General features: G+C 41.5%; 1 protein-coding gene across 1 annotated transcript in view; it reads left to right on the top strand.

Annotated features, from left to right (window-relative positions):
* The first annotated feature begins 3,924 nt into the window (after positions 1–3,924).
* FAM83B (family with sequence similarity 83 member B) overlaps positions 3,925–17,889 on the top strand; it is a 46,587-nt gene continuing 32,622 nt past the window's right edge. The window contains exons 1-2 of the mRNA XM_081906068.1: positions 3,925–4,082; positions 16,697–17,200. Of these exons, the coding sequence (XP_081762194.1) occupies positions 16,757–17,200 (444 nt within the window). The 5' untranslated portion in view covers positions 3,925–4,082; positions 16,697–16,756. The remainder of the gene's footprint in view (positions 4,083–16,696; positions 17,201–17,889) is intronic.

Raw genomic sequence — 17,889 nt, 5'->3', positions numbered from 1 at the left:
CCCATTTACACATTTTTTTAATGTTTCTTTAAATTCTTGTATTTCTTTGAATTAAGCACACCCTGCTTAAAGTGCAATATTTCAGGAGGCACTAAAGGGGCAGGAAACAACATTTTCTATCAAAGGATAACTGCTAGAATAAGAACATTCCCATACAGAACCAATCTGAAGGAGACTACTAATTGTGACCTCCTAGCCTAGAGATCAAGCAGAATGGAGGGATCCTATTGTGTCCATTTTGGAATTGGCCATGCTGTGCCAGCAGAGACCTCTAGTTGCCCGTACCACTATAAGTTTATGATGACATCTGCCAATAGCAATACACCCTGATATTATGAGCTTTTGATGCTAGAACTGATGGACCTGCAAAGGACCTTGAGCCCCTACATAGGCTGTTTTATATTGTCCAATTTTACTTTGTAAAATGCTTTGAAAACATTTTTTTTACAAATATTCTTCCTGAATTCATGTTATGTGATTTACATTTTAGCCTTTAATATTTACTGTGTCTTGCACACATGTTTGAAGTTCCAGTGAAGAGGGAGAAAACTGTCAGTGTAGGCTGCTGCCGAGTTAGCCCAGATGCCACTATTGGTGGAAATATTGTTATTTATATGACTTTGTAATGTCTATTTTATCTGCTTTCTTTTCCGTTTGTCATGCCTCTGCCATGTGCTTCATTCTCTAAAATGTGGTCTGTTCATCACTGTTACTGTTTAGCTTGGTGTTTCCTTCACTGACTGTGAAATGGGCTTTTGAGGCTGTTGATAACACAAACTTTTACCATACCCTAGGATTGCTTTGAGGCTACAATTTTATACCCATGTTCCTGAGAAGAAGTCTTACTAAACTAGAAGGGATTTGCTCCTGAATGAATGCATAGCAGTGCACCGTTACAAATTCTCGTTTGCTTGTTTTTTAATTAAGAGAAGCGTTTGCTCATCGTGGACCAAGAGACATAGAAACTGTAATTTATGGCTTGTGTGTCATCTTCTGTGGCGTGTAAGCTGAACACAGAACAAAGAGAGAAGGCATATATCATTAGAAAAAGGAGGAGATGGAATATAAAAGGTGTTCAGGAAAGTAAGCTTATTAGTCCTCTCTGTTTTGAAAGACTCTTTGTAGAGCAAATAACATAATAGAACTCTGCTTCTAGTTGAATAATAAACAACTCCCTTGTGTGCTGGCCATCCTTCCTAAAGCAGAGCAGAAGAATGTCGATCAGATAACCAGGTAAACTGTATCTCACAAAGGGTTTTATAAACAGAAATCCTTCAGAAGCATATCCATAGTTTTTACCTGCAAATTCTGAATATTCATCCGTTAAAACTGTTAAAAATCATTTGCTAGAAGCTTCTTAGAAAACCAGTAACACAGCTGAAAACCTGAGAATGACTGCCTTGCCTCCTGCTCATTGAATTGTTAAGCACCACTTCCTGAAATTGGCATTGGAAATGTTACATATGCATTTAATTTAATTAAATGGTGCTAGTGTTTTTAATTGGATTGCTATAGATTAAATGTTCCTCTTCACATAAGAATCAGACTGCTAGTAGAAAGTTGCTTTTCATTTCAACATCCTCAAAACTACTGAACTCTTCAACCAAATAAACTTTTTAAAAAATCAAATTAAATATTTTCCCTATTTCCTCCCCCTCTTCTTATTCCCCCACCTACCCATTGTTAGCTTTCACTTCTTTTTCTGGTGAGAGAGGCATCAAGTACGCTTGTAGAATGTAACTGTTCCAGAGTAAGAAGGAAGTCCTTTAAAATAAATCAGTTTGATGGAAGTGTCTCCGACTTCCTTAATCCAAAACATAAAAGCTTCTATTGAGAGTCCATTTCCCTTGATATATGGTTTTAGGAATGTCATTATCTTTCAGCTTCAGTTTCCCTTTTGTAAAATGGAAATAATAATAATAATAATAATAATAATAATAATAATAATAGCCACAAGTGGTTACAGTTCTCTAATAAATAGAAATAATATGGGCAGCCTAAATTTCAGACAGTTAAAATCCACATACCAACAAAGTGCTTTCTAAGGTGGCTTTTTTGCATAAACTTTAACTCAGGGTGTGCAAATCACTTTCACGTTTTGTGTACACATTTCAGGATTTTCACATGAAAGAGGTTTTTGAGCAGTACTTACATGTGTGCATCATGAGCACAAACATAACCTGGGAAGACAACTTGTGCATGTTTCTCCATTGTTAGTAGACACGAAATAATTCTTGTGAGACTTCATTCATTCTTGTATGCAAATATACGAGAACTCAAGCTTGGCGCAATCATTGCCAAAACCATGATCACAGATGAGCCAGTGCCAAGGCCCCAGTGCCTTGAGAGGACCCACAACTGCCAACTTATGACTAGTTGTAACTGAAAAATGCACCTTTGCTAGTGTGAGAGAACCCATTGGGAGATTTGGGCCCTCACAGCTAGTTAGTCTTCACTCCACCTCAGAGGCAGGAGGCAGGCAGTGCAGTCACCATTCACTTTGCTCACTCTTTGTTATCAGTCTCTTTCACAAGTCTTGGAGACACCAGATGATGAAGCAGCAGAGGTGACTTTATTTTGCCATTGGCAAATAAATTACCATTTGAACTGAATCAATATAAACCAGCGGAATTTACAGATCACCCTGAAGTGACCAGTGGTGGCCTGACCCATTTTGCCGCCTGAAGTGAAACAGGAAGGTGCTGTCTCACCTGGCAACTGCCACCTCTGCCATTCCCTCACCCCTGAACCCAAGGCTGTGCACAGGACTTGTTTTTCAGCCGGAACTCACAGGAACTTGGTTCTGGCACCTTTCAGGTGGTCGCCATAGCCATTATAAGAGAAGAAAGCAGGAGTTCATGGTGAGTTCTGGCATCTATTTTTTATATATAGAAAAATAGCACTGGTTGCACAGCTTCCAGCGGTGAAGACACCACCAACACCAGAGGAAGGATAGTAGCTTCTCCTCGCTTCTCTTATGACGCTTCTCTTATGGTATCAAGGAGCATCTCCACCCCCATCTTTCTGCCTGGACACTGAGGTCCAGCTCCAAGGGTCTTCTGGTGGTTCCCTTCCTGTGAGAAGCAAGGTTACAGGGAAGCAGGCAGAGGGCCTTCTCGGTAGTGGCACCCACCCTGTGGAACACCCTCCCATCAGATGTCAAGGAAATAAACAACTACCTGACTTTTAGAAGAGATCTGAAGACAGCCCTGATTAGGGAAGTTTTTCATGTCTGATGTTTTATTGTGTATTCTGTTGGGAGCTACCCAGAGTGGCTCCCAACAGATGGGTGGGGTATAAATAAATTGTTGTTGGGTGGCAGAGGCAGTAGAGGACTTCTCTGGCACCACTGTATGTGCCTCCTGCCCACCCACGCTCACCAGAGAAACAAGGAGAAGCACCTGCAGGTGACAAGAACCTAGAACTTCCCCAGTTAAGGGGGCACTAGGAGAGTTGCCATACGTCCGGGAATATGGCAACCCTGGCAGGAGGCACGCATCGTGGTGCCTAAAAAAAATGAGATGAATGCCTGGATGGAAGCCAAATCATGTGAGAGCTGGCTTCTCTGTGGGAAGGGGGCGCCGCCTGAGGCAGCTGCCTCGGGGGGCCTTACAGACGGGCCGGCCCTGGTGAGATCCTAAGAAGTCTCCTACTTCCTCTGAGGCCACCTTCTTGCCCTCGGCGCCCTTCCAGCACCCGCCCCTCTGAAGCCGCAGCAGCTGCAGAGCTGACAATGGAAAGGAGGCATGTACTTTGCTCGGGAAAGGGCTGAGTCTTTTGGGTTCAACCAAGCTCTTGCTCCACTTCTGCTGCTGCTTTTTCTTTCCTTTTTGGCGGCGGCCGCCAGGGCTGGGTTTGCGCTTCTCGAGCATGTTGGAACTGGTTTCCACGCCCATCCCTGCCCACAACGCTCCTGAGAGCGAGCGCGAGGAGGACGGGAAATACCTGCGAGGAGGGGAGCCGTGTTGCAACTTGAAGCTCGCCACTTTTCCCCCGCTGCGCGCAGTTGCCTCCGCGCCAATTCCCATGCTAGGCGAAGCTTCCGAGGGGACGGACGGCCAAGCGCGCGGGGACGCAGCAAAGTAAGTGGTCCCGAGTTTCTTTTCCAGCCTTCCCCTCCGCCCTCTTAGTTTGGGCGAGTTTCTCTTGAAGGTGCACGGCAGGCAACGGAGGGAGTTTCCAATTCGCCAAGACACCAGCCTAGTTCCCCCCCTTTTTTTCCCGTTCTCTTTTTGAACAGAAGCCGATGCGCGCCTGGTCATCTCACATTCCTCTCCACTGACGCCCTCTTTCTGTCGACAGGGGGGAAAGGTCTGACTCCGGTTTCTAGTGCTTTTTTGTTTGCCCAAGTGTGTAGACATTCTCATGGCTCCTAGTTTAAAATGGATGGGGCTGCTCTTCCGACGTGAGGAGAAAATAAAACCGTGGACTCCAAGGAGGCTTTTCTCACTCCAGCCCATAACGGACGCGGCACAAGCCCTGGAGTTAATGGTCTTGTAAAAGGGAAGGACGTTGTTTTGTAAGGAAAGGACACCCGGTTGTATATCTTAGAGGGACTTGGAAGGACAGGAAAATAAGAGAGCTATCCAACAAAGTTTTGACTAGGGCTGTGTTCTTCAACCTTAAGTTCTCAGGAGTTGGTGTACTACAACTCCCATCATCCCTGACCATTGGCTAAATTGTCTGGGGAAGATTGGAGTTATAGTCCAAGATCATCTGGGCACCCCTGGTTGGAGAGACCAAGGAGTAAGGATAAGGTGAAGAGCTACCACATGATGGGAAGGGCAGAGTTGGCACGATCTGGTTGTCTCCTTCTCACCAGATAAAAATCATTCCTGTTTCAAGTGCCACAGTAATATTTGATGTGTTTCATGTGGAAGAGAACAGGGTTAAGAATGCCAGGCTATTTTCACCTGTGAGGCTTACATTTGTCTTGTTTGTTTCTTTGTTTTGTTTTGTTTGACTGATCTGGAAGGCAAATGCAAAACCTACATGGCTTATGGTGTACATTCAGGTTGTAAGGCTACCTGGAAGTAAGTCATTCAAACATGGTGAGCTTGCTTTCAGATTCTGAGTCTAGCTTTCAATCAGTATTAGTAGAAAGACTGGACCGGTGGAAAGCAACCCTCGCCTGTACATCAGAAATAAGAGCCCAGTGGATCAGGCCAAAAGCCCATCTAGTCCAGCATCCTGTTCTCACAGTGGCCAAACAGATGTCTTTGGAAAGCAGGCAGGCCCAACCCGAGCGCAACAACACTGCCCACCTACAATTCTTAGGAACTGGTATTACAGTGCATTTGTTTTTCTCTTAAAATCAAATTCATCCAGCAGCCACACAACAGAAGCAGCAGCAGAATTAGTCGCAGAGTTCAACCTCTGTTAAATCAATAGTCTCACGAAGGCACTTTTATTGAGGTTTAGATAATTAAAAACCACACAATTAATCAACCCAAAAAATCTTTACTTGGTTGCTACCGTGCTAACAGCCATCTAATTTTGCAACACATCGTTCGTTCATCTATAACCAGGCCTTTGGCTGATTAACATTGCATGACCTCTTAAATGTGTTGGGCTATTTTTTGGGGGGGGTGTTATTGCTTTGTTTTTGTTTTATTATGGATTTTGTGTTCTTGTTTTGTATTTTTATGTTGCAAACCACTCTGGATCTTCAGATGATGGGCGGTATACAGATGAAATAAATAATAATATTTTGTTTTCATATTGTGTGATAGTGGATAAATTAATTTCAATAGTAAAACCCTTAAGGTCAAATGGGTAGAGCATTGGAATGCTTAGAATGCGGGGGGGAGCTGGTGTCCTTAAAGTTTTTAGAAAAATAGCAGTAATGTAAAGTTTTTAGAAAAATAGCAGTAATGTAAAACGAAGGCTGTCTGATGAGAGGCATACTGTTCATTCAAACTTGCAGTCCACTTATTTTTCTCAGGGTGCCTTATGTTTTGCATACCTACTTTTAAGCCATTTCTCAAGGCGACTGTACATCTTACGTGGGCATTTATGTACATGCATACTTTTAAATCACATGTCCCAAATGTCATGGATGCTTGGAGGACACAGTCATCTGGAAGCTAAACAAGAACTGTGTTATTTTTCTCAAACACAAAAAACAACACAGCCACAGGAAACACCCAACTCTACCTCCATCCTGTTTCATTTCCACCCGACTCTACCCCAGTACAATTAAGTCTAGTGCCTCCTAGAGAACAGAGGCAATATGACACTGTTATGGTTATACAAAAGGGCCTCATTTATTTAAATTTTAAAAAATTGTTTGGAGGACATCAGTATGTACCCCAAATACCCTCTTTTGGTTGTTACATTATACCACACTGAACAAGACACAAAAACTAGGGTACTGTTAGGCGCTGTGCTTTTTTGGCTCCTGGGTTCTTTTAATATTTCCCATATACAATATTTGCTTGCACTTTTAACCTGTAGCTAATCGAGCCCGTAACAATGAATTTCTATTATTCATATCAAAGAAGTATATGTATTAATGAGATGAAATCCCTGATTCAAAAGGTAAGTTAATATGGCTTCAGTGGGGGGGAAATGTTTAAGACAGTGATCTTAGTGTGATCTCCATTAAATTCAAATGCCTTGAGCAACTTCTCCATGAGCAGTTTGATTCAATAATACATTCCCATTAGACACCTAAGCTTCAAATAAAACAACGTTGCATATTAAATTTCAGCGCTTTCTTTGACTTTGTTCCCATCTGCTATAGGTGGTCTTTGCAGCTTGATCACCAGGCAGTAGCCTGTTGTGCATGCTTACTTGGAAGTGGGTCATACTGATTTCAGTAGGCCCCACTTCCTACTAAGCATTTAAAGAATTGGAGATTTACAGCACATTCTTGTGCATGTTTATAAAGAAGTCCCTCTGTATCTGCTGTGTTTATTCCCAAGCAAGTCTCCTTAGAACTGAAGTCCTAATATTTTAAGCTTTTAACGTACATGGATACCTGTCCCTAACAAAAATCTGATCACATTTGTTCTCCCTTTTTGTATAAATGGTAGATAATGTACAGTGGTACCTTGGGTTAAGTACTTAATTCATTCCGGAGGTCTGTTCTTAACCTGAAACTGTTCTTAACCTGAAGCACCATTTTAGCTAATGGGGCCTCCTGCTGCTGCTGTACCGCCGGAGCACGATTTCTGTTCTCATCCTGAAGCAAAGTTCTTAACCCGAGGTACTATTAGTGGAGTCTGTAACCTGAAGCGTATGTAACCCGAGGTACCACTGTATTAATATATATGTTTAAATATAAGGCAGTAGATCTTTTGCATCAGCGTTTTTGATACTTTCCTTGCTTTAAACCAGTGGTTTTCAACACTGTGCCGTGGCACCCTGGGGTGCCTTGAATGATGGTCAGGGGTGCCATGAGCAACACTGGTCTCTGCCCCTCATTCCTTCCCTCCCTCCTCTGGCGTCCTCTCACAACTCTGTCTCACAAAGGCTTGCATGGCTGTTTGTTGCAGCAGCCCTGGCTCCAAACCCCCCAGGCAAATGGTGCCTCTGGGGCTGGTCAGGGGTTGCTGGTTGCCAGGAGCTGAGGCAGCCTCAGAATAAGCAAGGGAGTGGGCAAGGGAGCCCAGCCAGCCAGCCCTTGCTGTTTGGGAATGGACACACAAGTCCCAGGCCCCTGTGGGGCAGCGTGAGGAGGAGCCTCTCTTTGGGATGGGGGGAGGGGAGGGGCAGCTCAGAGACGAAGGGCAGCAGCAGCAGCTGCCCAGAGGACACCCAAGGAGAGGGGAGAGGAGAGGAGGCTGAGGGAACACTCCACAAGGGAGGGTGTCTGAAAAAGGGTGAGAGGCTGGCAGCTCTGCAGGCAACGGGTGATGTATCTGGACTCCTGAGCCCCACAGGGGAGCTGCAGAAAGAAGGTAATTGGTCAAGGGAGCCATGGACTCAAAAAGTTAAACCGCTGCTTTAAACAGATATTACTAATCTGTTTGTTTTGTTTTAGAGATATTTTTTAATGACCTATATTATAAAGAACTCTTTCTCTTTTTTAAATAACAAATTATGAAGAAAGACAGTAGGGATGAAATAACACTTAATAGTTGTGGTACATTAGTATTGGTGTTATATAGTAATTAACTCAACAGTGCCATAGGTGTGGGTAGGTCTTAGTAGACATTTATTTGTTGTGTTATTAATGGCATTCTTGTGCAACAGTGTCTGGAACAGTTATTGTTGCTTAATGAAGCATTGTTTTAGCAAGACTCATAATGTCCTAATTGGGTGGGGTATTATGTTTCAGAAGGGGATTTGAGAACGTGCTGATCTGCGTGGATCACTTACAACTGCTGCTTTTCTTGTTTGGTCTTTCGTGAAGAATAGGAGGGGATTTTCCGAGGTGTGGGTTTTGGAACAAAACAGGTGTGCTGTAAATCAGTTTTAACAGGGATGCATACATTTGTTTTCTGATCAAAACAATGGTGTTGGTCTCTGACCCTGTGAAAAAGTCCAAGTTTATTTACTATGACCATTGATCCAGCTATAAAAGTACAGTACTTATTGGTTCCGTTCAGCTTCTTCCAGGGATCAGCTACAATGCCAAAAGTTAAAAGACACTGCAATTTAACATTTTGATTTTCTATAGAGGATTTGTGTGTGCGTGTGTATGGGTTTAATTATTATTATTATTCCCGTAAAGCAGATGGGATACTAGCCTGAGACCTTGTAACTTGCCTAAGGCCACTGATGAGCTGTTGCTTCCAGCTGTTCCACACACCTCCCAGAACCCAAAGAGGTGGCAAATGTTTTTATTGAACTGTTTTATAATGCAGCTGTGCTCTGTAGTTTCCATTTCATTCATTATTGACACTTCTGGAGCCTGTACTGATGAGTGCCTTAGAAATGACTGGTAGATTGGGTCTAAGCATAACTTGATTTTGTTGGATTTTTGTTGTACTGTATACTGTTTTGGGCAGTAGAATCTTCAGCTAATTTAGTTAATGATCCATAAATAACCAACACCAATCTATGAGGAAACTGTTGGATTTAATTCAGTGATTTTAATAACTGTCATGTAATTAATTTTTCTTCACATCCCAGTTTTTAACCACATGCAGTATAATGTGGGTAACACATCTGCCTAACAGATAATGTGTGTGGGATTGCTGCCTTAAACGTATACAAATGCGATGCATTTACATCTATATTAATATCTGCTTGCTTTTTGTATTCTGTGCACATTGCTTATTATGGGGTGTGAGGCACAAAATACAGCCATCGGTTTGCACAGATCTGTTCATAAGCTAAAACATTTGTGATTTCAATTGCTAATAGATAAGCTGATGTTTTTGAGGATCTATTTGATGTCAGTAATGGTCTCTATAGAGTCTATACCAAACCAAAATGAGGTGAAATTTGCTAGAACTGTATTCTCTGTAAGAAACATTTACTTCTCACACTTATAGCAAAACTTTCCCCCAGTAAGATAAGAGTGGCATTTCCCCCTCTGAAGTAGGATAGTCTTGAATGTGTGTAACTGGCCAAGGATTACTTTAGCAAGCTTCATGGCTGAGCAGAGATTTAAATTAGTTCCACCTAGTGCACATCTCTCTAGGCCCTATGTTACACTCTCTCTAACCTCTGAAAAACCACACTGGTATTAAATCTGAATTTTCAGCCTGGGTAAAGTAATAATTCTATTTTCCTACACTTTCTCACTAGGTTCTGTCTAGGGCTGGGCAATATATCAATATATCATCCAAAACTGGTTTGAAGTCCATATGGTGTTACTGGTTTCAGAGTTTTGGACCTGGCAATACATCGCAAATAATGATGTGTATTTCAGCTGGGCGATATTATCGTCCAAATCTGGTTTCAAGCCCATATCATAATAATTGGTTTCATGATGTTTGTTTGTGTGTGTGTGTGTGTGTGTGTGTGTGTTATGTAAAAATCACAATGTGAGAAAAAACGTGAAGCCAATCAATGCCTCTACATAGCTCCATCCGTATTTCAGACATTGTGTTATATATCGCAATGTTTAGCTGGTGATATATCGTGATGTTGAAAACCAGAATATCGCCCAGTCCTAGTTCTATCATAGAGACTACTAGTAGCTCTTCTCTCCTACAAATGCACACTCTTAAGGGCAGTTGTGGGATACCTGTGGCCTGCCAAATGTTGCCAAGCTTGCTTCCCATCATCCTTGACCCACTGGCCATGTTGGCTGTGGCTGATGAGATTTGGAGCCCAGCAGCACCTGGGGGGGGCACAGATTATTACTCATGGTTGTAGATGGATCTGTACTAAATTGAGCTGAGTGTTCTTATAGTTGATTGCTCCATTGACCAAGAACATAAGAAGAGCCTACTAGATCAGGCCAGTGGTTCATCCAATCTAGCATCCTGTTCTCGCATTGGCCAAAGAAATGCCTATGAGAGGCCAGCAGGGAAGACCTGAGTCCCACAGCACTCTTCCCACTTGTGATTCCCAGATTATTAATAGATAAACATGTTGGTAGGTGGGAGCAGGATTGGGGAAAAGGTAAATTCCAACTAATCTACAAGTGTCCTCAAGGAATCTGTGAAGAACTGGAATAATGACCAAAAGAAACTCTCCATTTCATGTTTTGTATTTTGTTTTTGAAAAAGGACTGTCTCACTGTGGTTAGAGATTTTGTGGCAGGTGAACAAATTGAAAGTTAATCCAGAGAAAACTGATGATGTGATACTCCAGTGCCTGCCATGTTAGGCTGTGTTTATTTAAGATAACTTTGCGCTGTCTTTCAGAGCCAAAGGTACTCTCAGGGTAATTTAAATAATAAAAAAGTTAAAAGTTAATGCAATTAACCATGCAACATAATGCCGTAGTGAAAGCACCAGTTTTACTGAGTTAGAAGCAACTTGGAACAGCCAGGTATACCAAGTCCATTGGAAGATAATCAAAGAAGGAGCCACACAATAGAATTTCACAAGGATGGGGCCATTACTGAAAAGGCCCAATCTCTTGTACTTCACCTCTCAAAGCTACTGGGTTGTAATGGTGAGCTGGTGAGCAGGGCACCTGTGGCCAGTTTTATGGCCCAGAAAGGCTGGTTTTTAACCAATTAACTGAATAATAATTATTTTTTACATTTCTAGTTATGTATTACAAATCATTTGAAGATCCTGATAGAATGAAACAGTTTGTCTTATATGTAAGAACTCCTGATGTAACAATTAAAAAGTTGTTGCACATGCCTTTAAAGAAAGGCACTATTTAATACCGGCACCCCCAAACTTGGCCCTCCAGATGTTTTGCGACTACAATTCCCATCATCCCTGACCACTGGTCCTGTTAGCTAGGGATGATGGGAGTTGTAGTCCCAAAAACATCTGAAGGGCCAAGTTTGGGTGTGCCTGATTTAATATATCAACAGTGAAATTAAGTACCCAATACTAAACACATTTTAAGATGACATTAGTGTAAAATATGTACTGACATTGGCTTTGAGGAATAAATATCTTAATTTGCTTTTGGGTTTTATTGCTAGAAGAGACTTTAGAAGAGTTTCATGTTAAAGTCAAAAATATTTCCCAGCTTCCCAGCTTTGTAAAAAAACAAAACAAAAACAAGATGGAAGAGAGAGAAAATCATTAAACTCCATCAAATTTGGCTTGGGGAGAAGAGAGATGGCTCTTCTTGTGTGGCCTTTACAGAAACCAGCACTTCTGTAATTGAAAGTGCTGAAGTCTTAGCTTGTTGCTAGTCTCTCCGGTTAATTGGGATGCAGATCTTAAATCTACAGCTAAAGCTTTTCCCTGGGTGAGTTATCTTCATAAACTGCCATTCTGAACCTAGCCCACCCAAGATGTCAAACAAAATAAAGGCTAAAAGCAAATAATAATAATAATAAATTTCAAAAGCTGAATGAACAAGCAGTTGATTAAAATAAAACTCAACCTGTATAATTATAGTAATAAGTAAAAAAAAAAAGCAATTGTCATATACAATACAATGTGCTCAGATCATTCTAACCAGTCAATGCATATTAATAAAAAATACCTTTACCCCATCTCTTATAGAAGAGGGTCTTTAGTATTTAAGCACTCAGTTTGCCACGCATATGCCAATTTGGTTTCTTCGACCTGCAGAACTTGCACTTCTGCAAGTACCCCACATAAGGTCTATTTCTGAGGAATCTATTGCTATGTTCTGGAACTCCATACCAATTTAAATCAGCCAGAAATCCTGGCTATATTGTTTTAGGTGCCTTTTGAACACTCTTTTTTATTTATTTTTGTTCCGGCAAGTCTACCCAGACACAAATATTATTGGATATTTGCTTTTTATTGGTTTGTGGAATTTCTTTACAGTTTTATTTGTGCCCTTCTTGGAGTGACCCTTTGATCAAGTGGTATAGAGATTCTCTACATGAGTAGGGGTTGGCTAGGCTTTGACTGCAGGCTGCATGTATCTCAGAAGGGAGGAAAGTGATGGCCATTAAGAAAATGCTTTCAGGGCAAGAGGGTTCATAAGAGAATGATTCATAAGGGAATTCTGCTGGGGCCTTTCAATATGGGAATACGAAGATTATAGTTTGAGTTATATATATGCAAAAGAGTTCCTAGTATTAGAATCAGTCAAAGCTTGCTCTTGGGTCCCATGGGTGTTTCCCAGAGGAAATGTTCTAAGCCAGTGGTTGCTGCAGTGACTATTGGACTTGAGCTGTCCTTCTTGGCTACTTGTATGTTGGTAGAAGGAAGTGCTATCTTGAGAGTGTCCTGCATGTACAGTGGTACCTCGGGTTACAGACGCTTCAGGTTACAGACTCTGCTAACCCAGAAATAGTACCTCGGGTTAAGAACTTTGCTTCAGGATGAGAACAGAAACCGTGTGGCGGCGGCATGGCAGCAGTGGGAGGCCCCATTAGGTAAAGTGGTACCTCAGGTTAAGAACAGTTCCAGGTTAAGAACGGACCTCCAGAACGAATTAAGTTCTTAACCCAAGGTACCACTGTATCTTGGTATTCCACTGAAAGATGCCAGCTCTGTTAAATTACCAAAGCTAATTGGTCTTCCACAAGCACTGGATCTCATTCTCAATGGGTGCACGAGACTAGCCAATCAGATAATGCCCAATGGCTAAGGTATGCATTTACTAATGTGCCAGATCATTAGCAGAAGGATTTAAAAGCTCAGCCAAATGGACCTCACAGGACTGTTGTGAGGATAAAATGGGGAGAGGCTGAACCATGTACACTACCTTGAGCGAAAGGTATATACAAGATTTATACAGGAAAAAATCAAAAGAGAGCAGTGTGATCAGCGATTTGTATATGTTTAGTAACAAATGTAGCACAGTGTTATTTTCTATGCATTTCTCTTTCTCAGCAATTAATATATCAAGTGTATTGTCATCATAAGGGGTGGGTGTGGGTATGTGTGGAGAGAGAGAGAGAGAGAGAGAGAGAGAGAGAGAGAGAGAGAGTTGTAGCCAACAAAGTTGTCTTGTTGGCACTTGTTCAACAGAACTTCCTCTCCCTGCTGCAAAGGCAAACCACACGAATGTAGACAATTTCTTAAACTCTGTAAAAGATTAGTAACAAATGTAGGTTTTACATTTAACCCTAACTGGTATCTCTTCTTGAGTTGCTTTTGCTTGTAATGCAAGACTTAATGAACAAGTTTTGATATCGCTACAGATATATGTTGCTGCTTTCGAGAGCAATCAGGGTGGATACCTATAACCACCTTGCTGATTCAGTGTCTGATACAAGGTGTGGGAGAAAAGCAGTTCTTAAGCGTTTCTCTGCTAATTAGTCATGGATGAGATGTAGGTTTGTTGTGGAGGCAAGCAGAAAATGGATTAGATCAGCATGGGAAAAGAAAGAGGAATGTAGTAAACTCAAGGGCACGTTCTAGGGAGGAGCGGATGAGTTGTATCTCCTTTCTATAAACTGTGTACAGGAGGCATGAGAGGTGGAAAGTGTTTGAAAAGGAGAAGGCAAGGATGGGTTTTTACAATGCTATTCTGTGCAAATGTATGTAGAAGTTCTGTTGAGTTCAATGTGAATTGCTCTCAGAGCTGCAACCATTGAAGGTAGAGCTGCAACCATTGAAGGTTTTCCTTCTCACTGTTCATGACATTCAACAACAGTAATATGTGTTGTTGTTGTTTAAAAAACAGCCAATTATGTATAAAATCACAGAGACGTATACATTCAGGTGCTCTTAAATCCAGCCCATAAGGCAAGATGAGTCAGTCACCTCAAGCAGCAGATGTGGTGACTGAGGAGCATGTCACCTGCAGCTCTCTGATCTTCTTTTATTGGTGGTGTCAAACAGCAAAATGTCCTGGCTGGCCCTGTCTATATCTAATGTTTAAAGGTAAAGGTAAAGGTACCCCTGCCCGTACGGGCCAGTCTTGACAGACTCTGGGGTTGTGCGCCCATCTCACTTAAGAGGCCAGGGGCCAGCGCTGTCCGGAGACACTTCCGGGTCACATGGCCAGTGTGACATCGCTGCTCTGGCGAGCCAGAGCTGCACACGGAAACGCCGTTTACCTTCCCGCTGGTAAGCGGTCCCTATTTATCTACTTGCACCCGGAGGTGCTTTCGAACTGCTAGGTTGGCAGGCGCTGGGACCGAGCAGCGGGAGCGCACCCCGCAGCAGGGATTCGAACCGCCGACCTTTCGATCAGCAAGTCCTAGGCGCTGAGGCTTTAACCCACAGCGCCACCTGTGTCCCATATCTAATGTTTAGGGACCAGCAATAACCCTGAGGGACTTCACAGGGAATATCATGGATTAACGACAAGCACCTCCTGTCCTAATTTTCTGGAATCTCTGTACCAAATGTTTCTTAACATACCTGTGAAGTCTCATGACACTGTCACGAACATTTCAGCCACATTAAATGCCACAACTGGGTCAAAAGGGTACAGTTATACTTCCTTATCAGTCTCTAGGTTAAGATTGACAGCCACCACCATCTCAGACCACACCACTCCCCAAACCAGGCTGGCAGAGGTCTGGAAAGTTTGATGAGACCTGGGTGTGTCAGTAGCTGGAAGGCAATTGCTCATTCTGCAGACTTGCAGGTGGTGATATAGTTCTCCTTGTTCCCAGACATCCTACCCATTCCCTTGTAATAAAGTATCTCTTTCTCTATTAAAACAAAAAAAAATCCTTCCAGTAGCGCCTTAAAGACCAACTAAGTTAGTTCTTGGTATGAGCTTTCGTGTGCATGCACACTTCTTCAGATACACTGAAACAGAAGTTACCAGACCCTTCTATATAGAGAGAAGGTGGGGAGGGGTATTACTCAGAAGGGTGGTGGGAATGGGTGATTGGCAGATAGCTGTGATGAGCCTGTTGACGACTCTTAACGACTGCAATAGGTCTTACAGGATAAAGCAAGGGGTGAGAAGGTGAAAAATGGCTTTGTCATGTATAATGAGATAAGAATCCAATGTCTTTGTTCAGACCAGGTCTCTCCATGGTTTTAAGTTTGGTAATAAGTTGCAATTCAGCAGCTTCTCTTTCCAGTCTATTTCTGAAATTCCTTTGTAGTAAAACAGCTACTTTGAGATCTTGTATAGAATGTCCTGGGAGATTGAAGTGTTCTCCTACTGGTTTCTCTGTCTTGTGATTCCTGATCTTTCTCTATTAACCATAACTAAAATGCCTTGTCTTTTAGAAGGACACTGTTTTTTTTAAAAAAAAAAACATTGCCCATCAGAGGGGCATCAAGTGCCACCTCAGTTCCAGACATTAACTGGATGCTATATACTACAACTTCAGCCTTCGCCAACTGTTTGAATGCCTTCAAGCTAGTCTTCTAAGAAGCAGGTGCTTAGGGTGATGGGAGATGAGGCAGGACAGGAAAGTAATGGAACCAACTTAGATCTGTGAAGTGGCCTTGGTGAACATTATAATCAAATGATGATAAGCTCGTAATAAGACCACAATGATGGTTGCAATGTGCATGTGTGAGAGACTAAAATGGTCAGTCTGTCCATGATAGGCTCTCAGTCACTGTGCAAAGAAGAAAATATTTAAAATGACATTTGTAAAAAAAACAAAAACCCAGAAGCATTTTCGTTAGGGATTGTAGGACAAGACCTGCCAAGCAAAACAAAGAACTTATTTATGTATGCTACAACAGCGGCAAGAGTCTTAATAGCAGAAGGATGGAAGAATGAGGAAACCCCGACAAAAGAAGAGTGGCAAGAGAATTTGATGAACTATGCAGAACTGGCTAAATTGACATATAAACAGTGAGACAAGGACAATTGTGACTTTAAGGAAGAATGGGAACTTTTCACAAATTATTTAAAAAGACAACAAAATGAATTGGACTCCTTAGCAGGTTTTGAATAAACATACACAAATTTATTGGTTGATAACATGGTAGATAGATAATGTAAGGATCTGTATAATTTTATAACATGCAGAGAATAATATGTGCTAAAAAATCAGAGAGAGGAGCTGAGGGAAGTCTCAGGGGGAGGGTTTGATGGGCGGGGAAGGGGGGAAATAATGAATATCATATGTTTTGATATTTTGGTATGTGGAAATTGCTACTAAAAACATTTAAAAAGAAAAAGAAATGTGATAAAACAAGGGAGGTCTTTTCTCTCTCTTGGCTTCATATTATATCTGCACAGTGCTTAAAATAATGTAAATATTGTTGCACACACTACTGACTGTTGTTTGTTTCTGTTTTGTTCTCAGATACATCCCATAGTGCATGAATGGACATTTAAGAAGCCTTGCTCCTAAATTACTGTGAAAATGGAAACCTCATCTCTGCTGTCATCCTTACATGATGATTGTAGATCAGACAACTACCTTGAACCGCACTACAAGGAATGCTACAGGCTTGCCATTGATGTGTTAATTGAAAGTGGTTCAGAGGCTTACCAAGAATTTCTTTCCAAGGAGAGATGTGCAGAGTTTCTAGCAGATGATGAAATCAATTATATACTGAACACAGTTCAGAAAATCCCTCAAAACACAGTTTGTCCTACTGACAATGCTGCTGATGATACCTCTTCCTCAGGAACTTATTGGCCGATGGAATCAGATGTGGAAGCTCCTAATCTTGATTTGGGTTGGCCTTATGTAATGCCTGGAATTAATGGTGGTACAAATATTGAGTTGCTCTTCCACCCCCCTCGAATACAACCTTTTACAATAAAGGAAACTATTAGGAAGATGATAAAAGAAGCAAGAAAGGTAAACTTTTATAGTTTCTTTTTTAAGCATCTAATTTATAATAGATAAGTGACATTTTTATTTCATTATTTCATTATTCATATCAATGTGAAACTGAAGTTCATTACAATGCAAAGGGACACTTTTATCTGTCAGATTACTTAAGTGCTTCCACTCAGATGTTGAACTACTTGTGAAAGAATCATAAGATCGTAGCCATTGTGGCAGCATGGTCATTGAGACTCTTTTTCTTTTGCAATTGCAGCTGGGCTTTTAAATTTAATTCTGATTTAATAGTTGAAACTCATTTTTATTGCTATTGTACTGGACCTCCTGTACTTTGCTTTGAGATGACAATGATTAAGCAGCATATGAATAGTTGAAATAAATAAAATAAATTAGGAATGTAGTAGTAAATATACTGTATAGCAAACCAAGAAACAGAGAAGCAAGCAGAAAAATAAACTCTGGGGCAAGACACCACCAACTCTGGTGTTAAAACCTTCAAAACAATTTCCTTTTTGAAAAAGCAGCTGCTGATATAGATTGGTGTATGTGTGATCTAAATGTTTAAGCCCATAAGTTTCCCCCTCCATAGGTAAGCTGTGACTAACTGCAGCTGAATGTGGTTGCAGACTATAGATAACATAGCAGAGGAATGGTTAGACTGTTCCATGTACTGTTCCCCCAGTCTAAAGTGAGGGGCCCAT

This window comes from Podarcis melisellensis (assembly GCF_964234715.1).
Source record: "Podarcis melisellensis genome assembly, chromosome: 3".
In the NCBI taxonomy this organism is placed as follows: domain Eukaryota; kingdom Metazoa; phylum Chordata; class Lepidosauria; order Squamata; family Lacertidae; genus Podarcis; species Podarcis melisellensis.
This window is presented reverse-complemented; position numbering and strand designations above follow the sequence as displayed.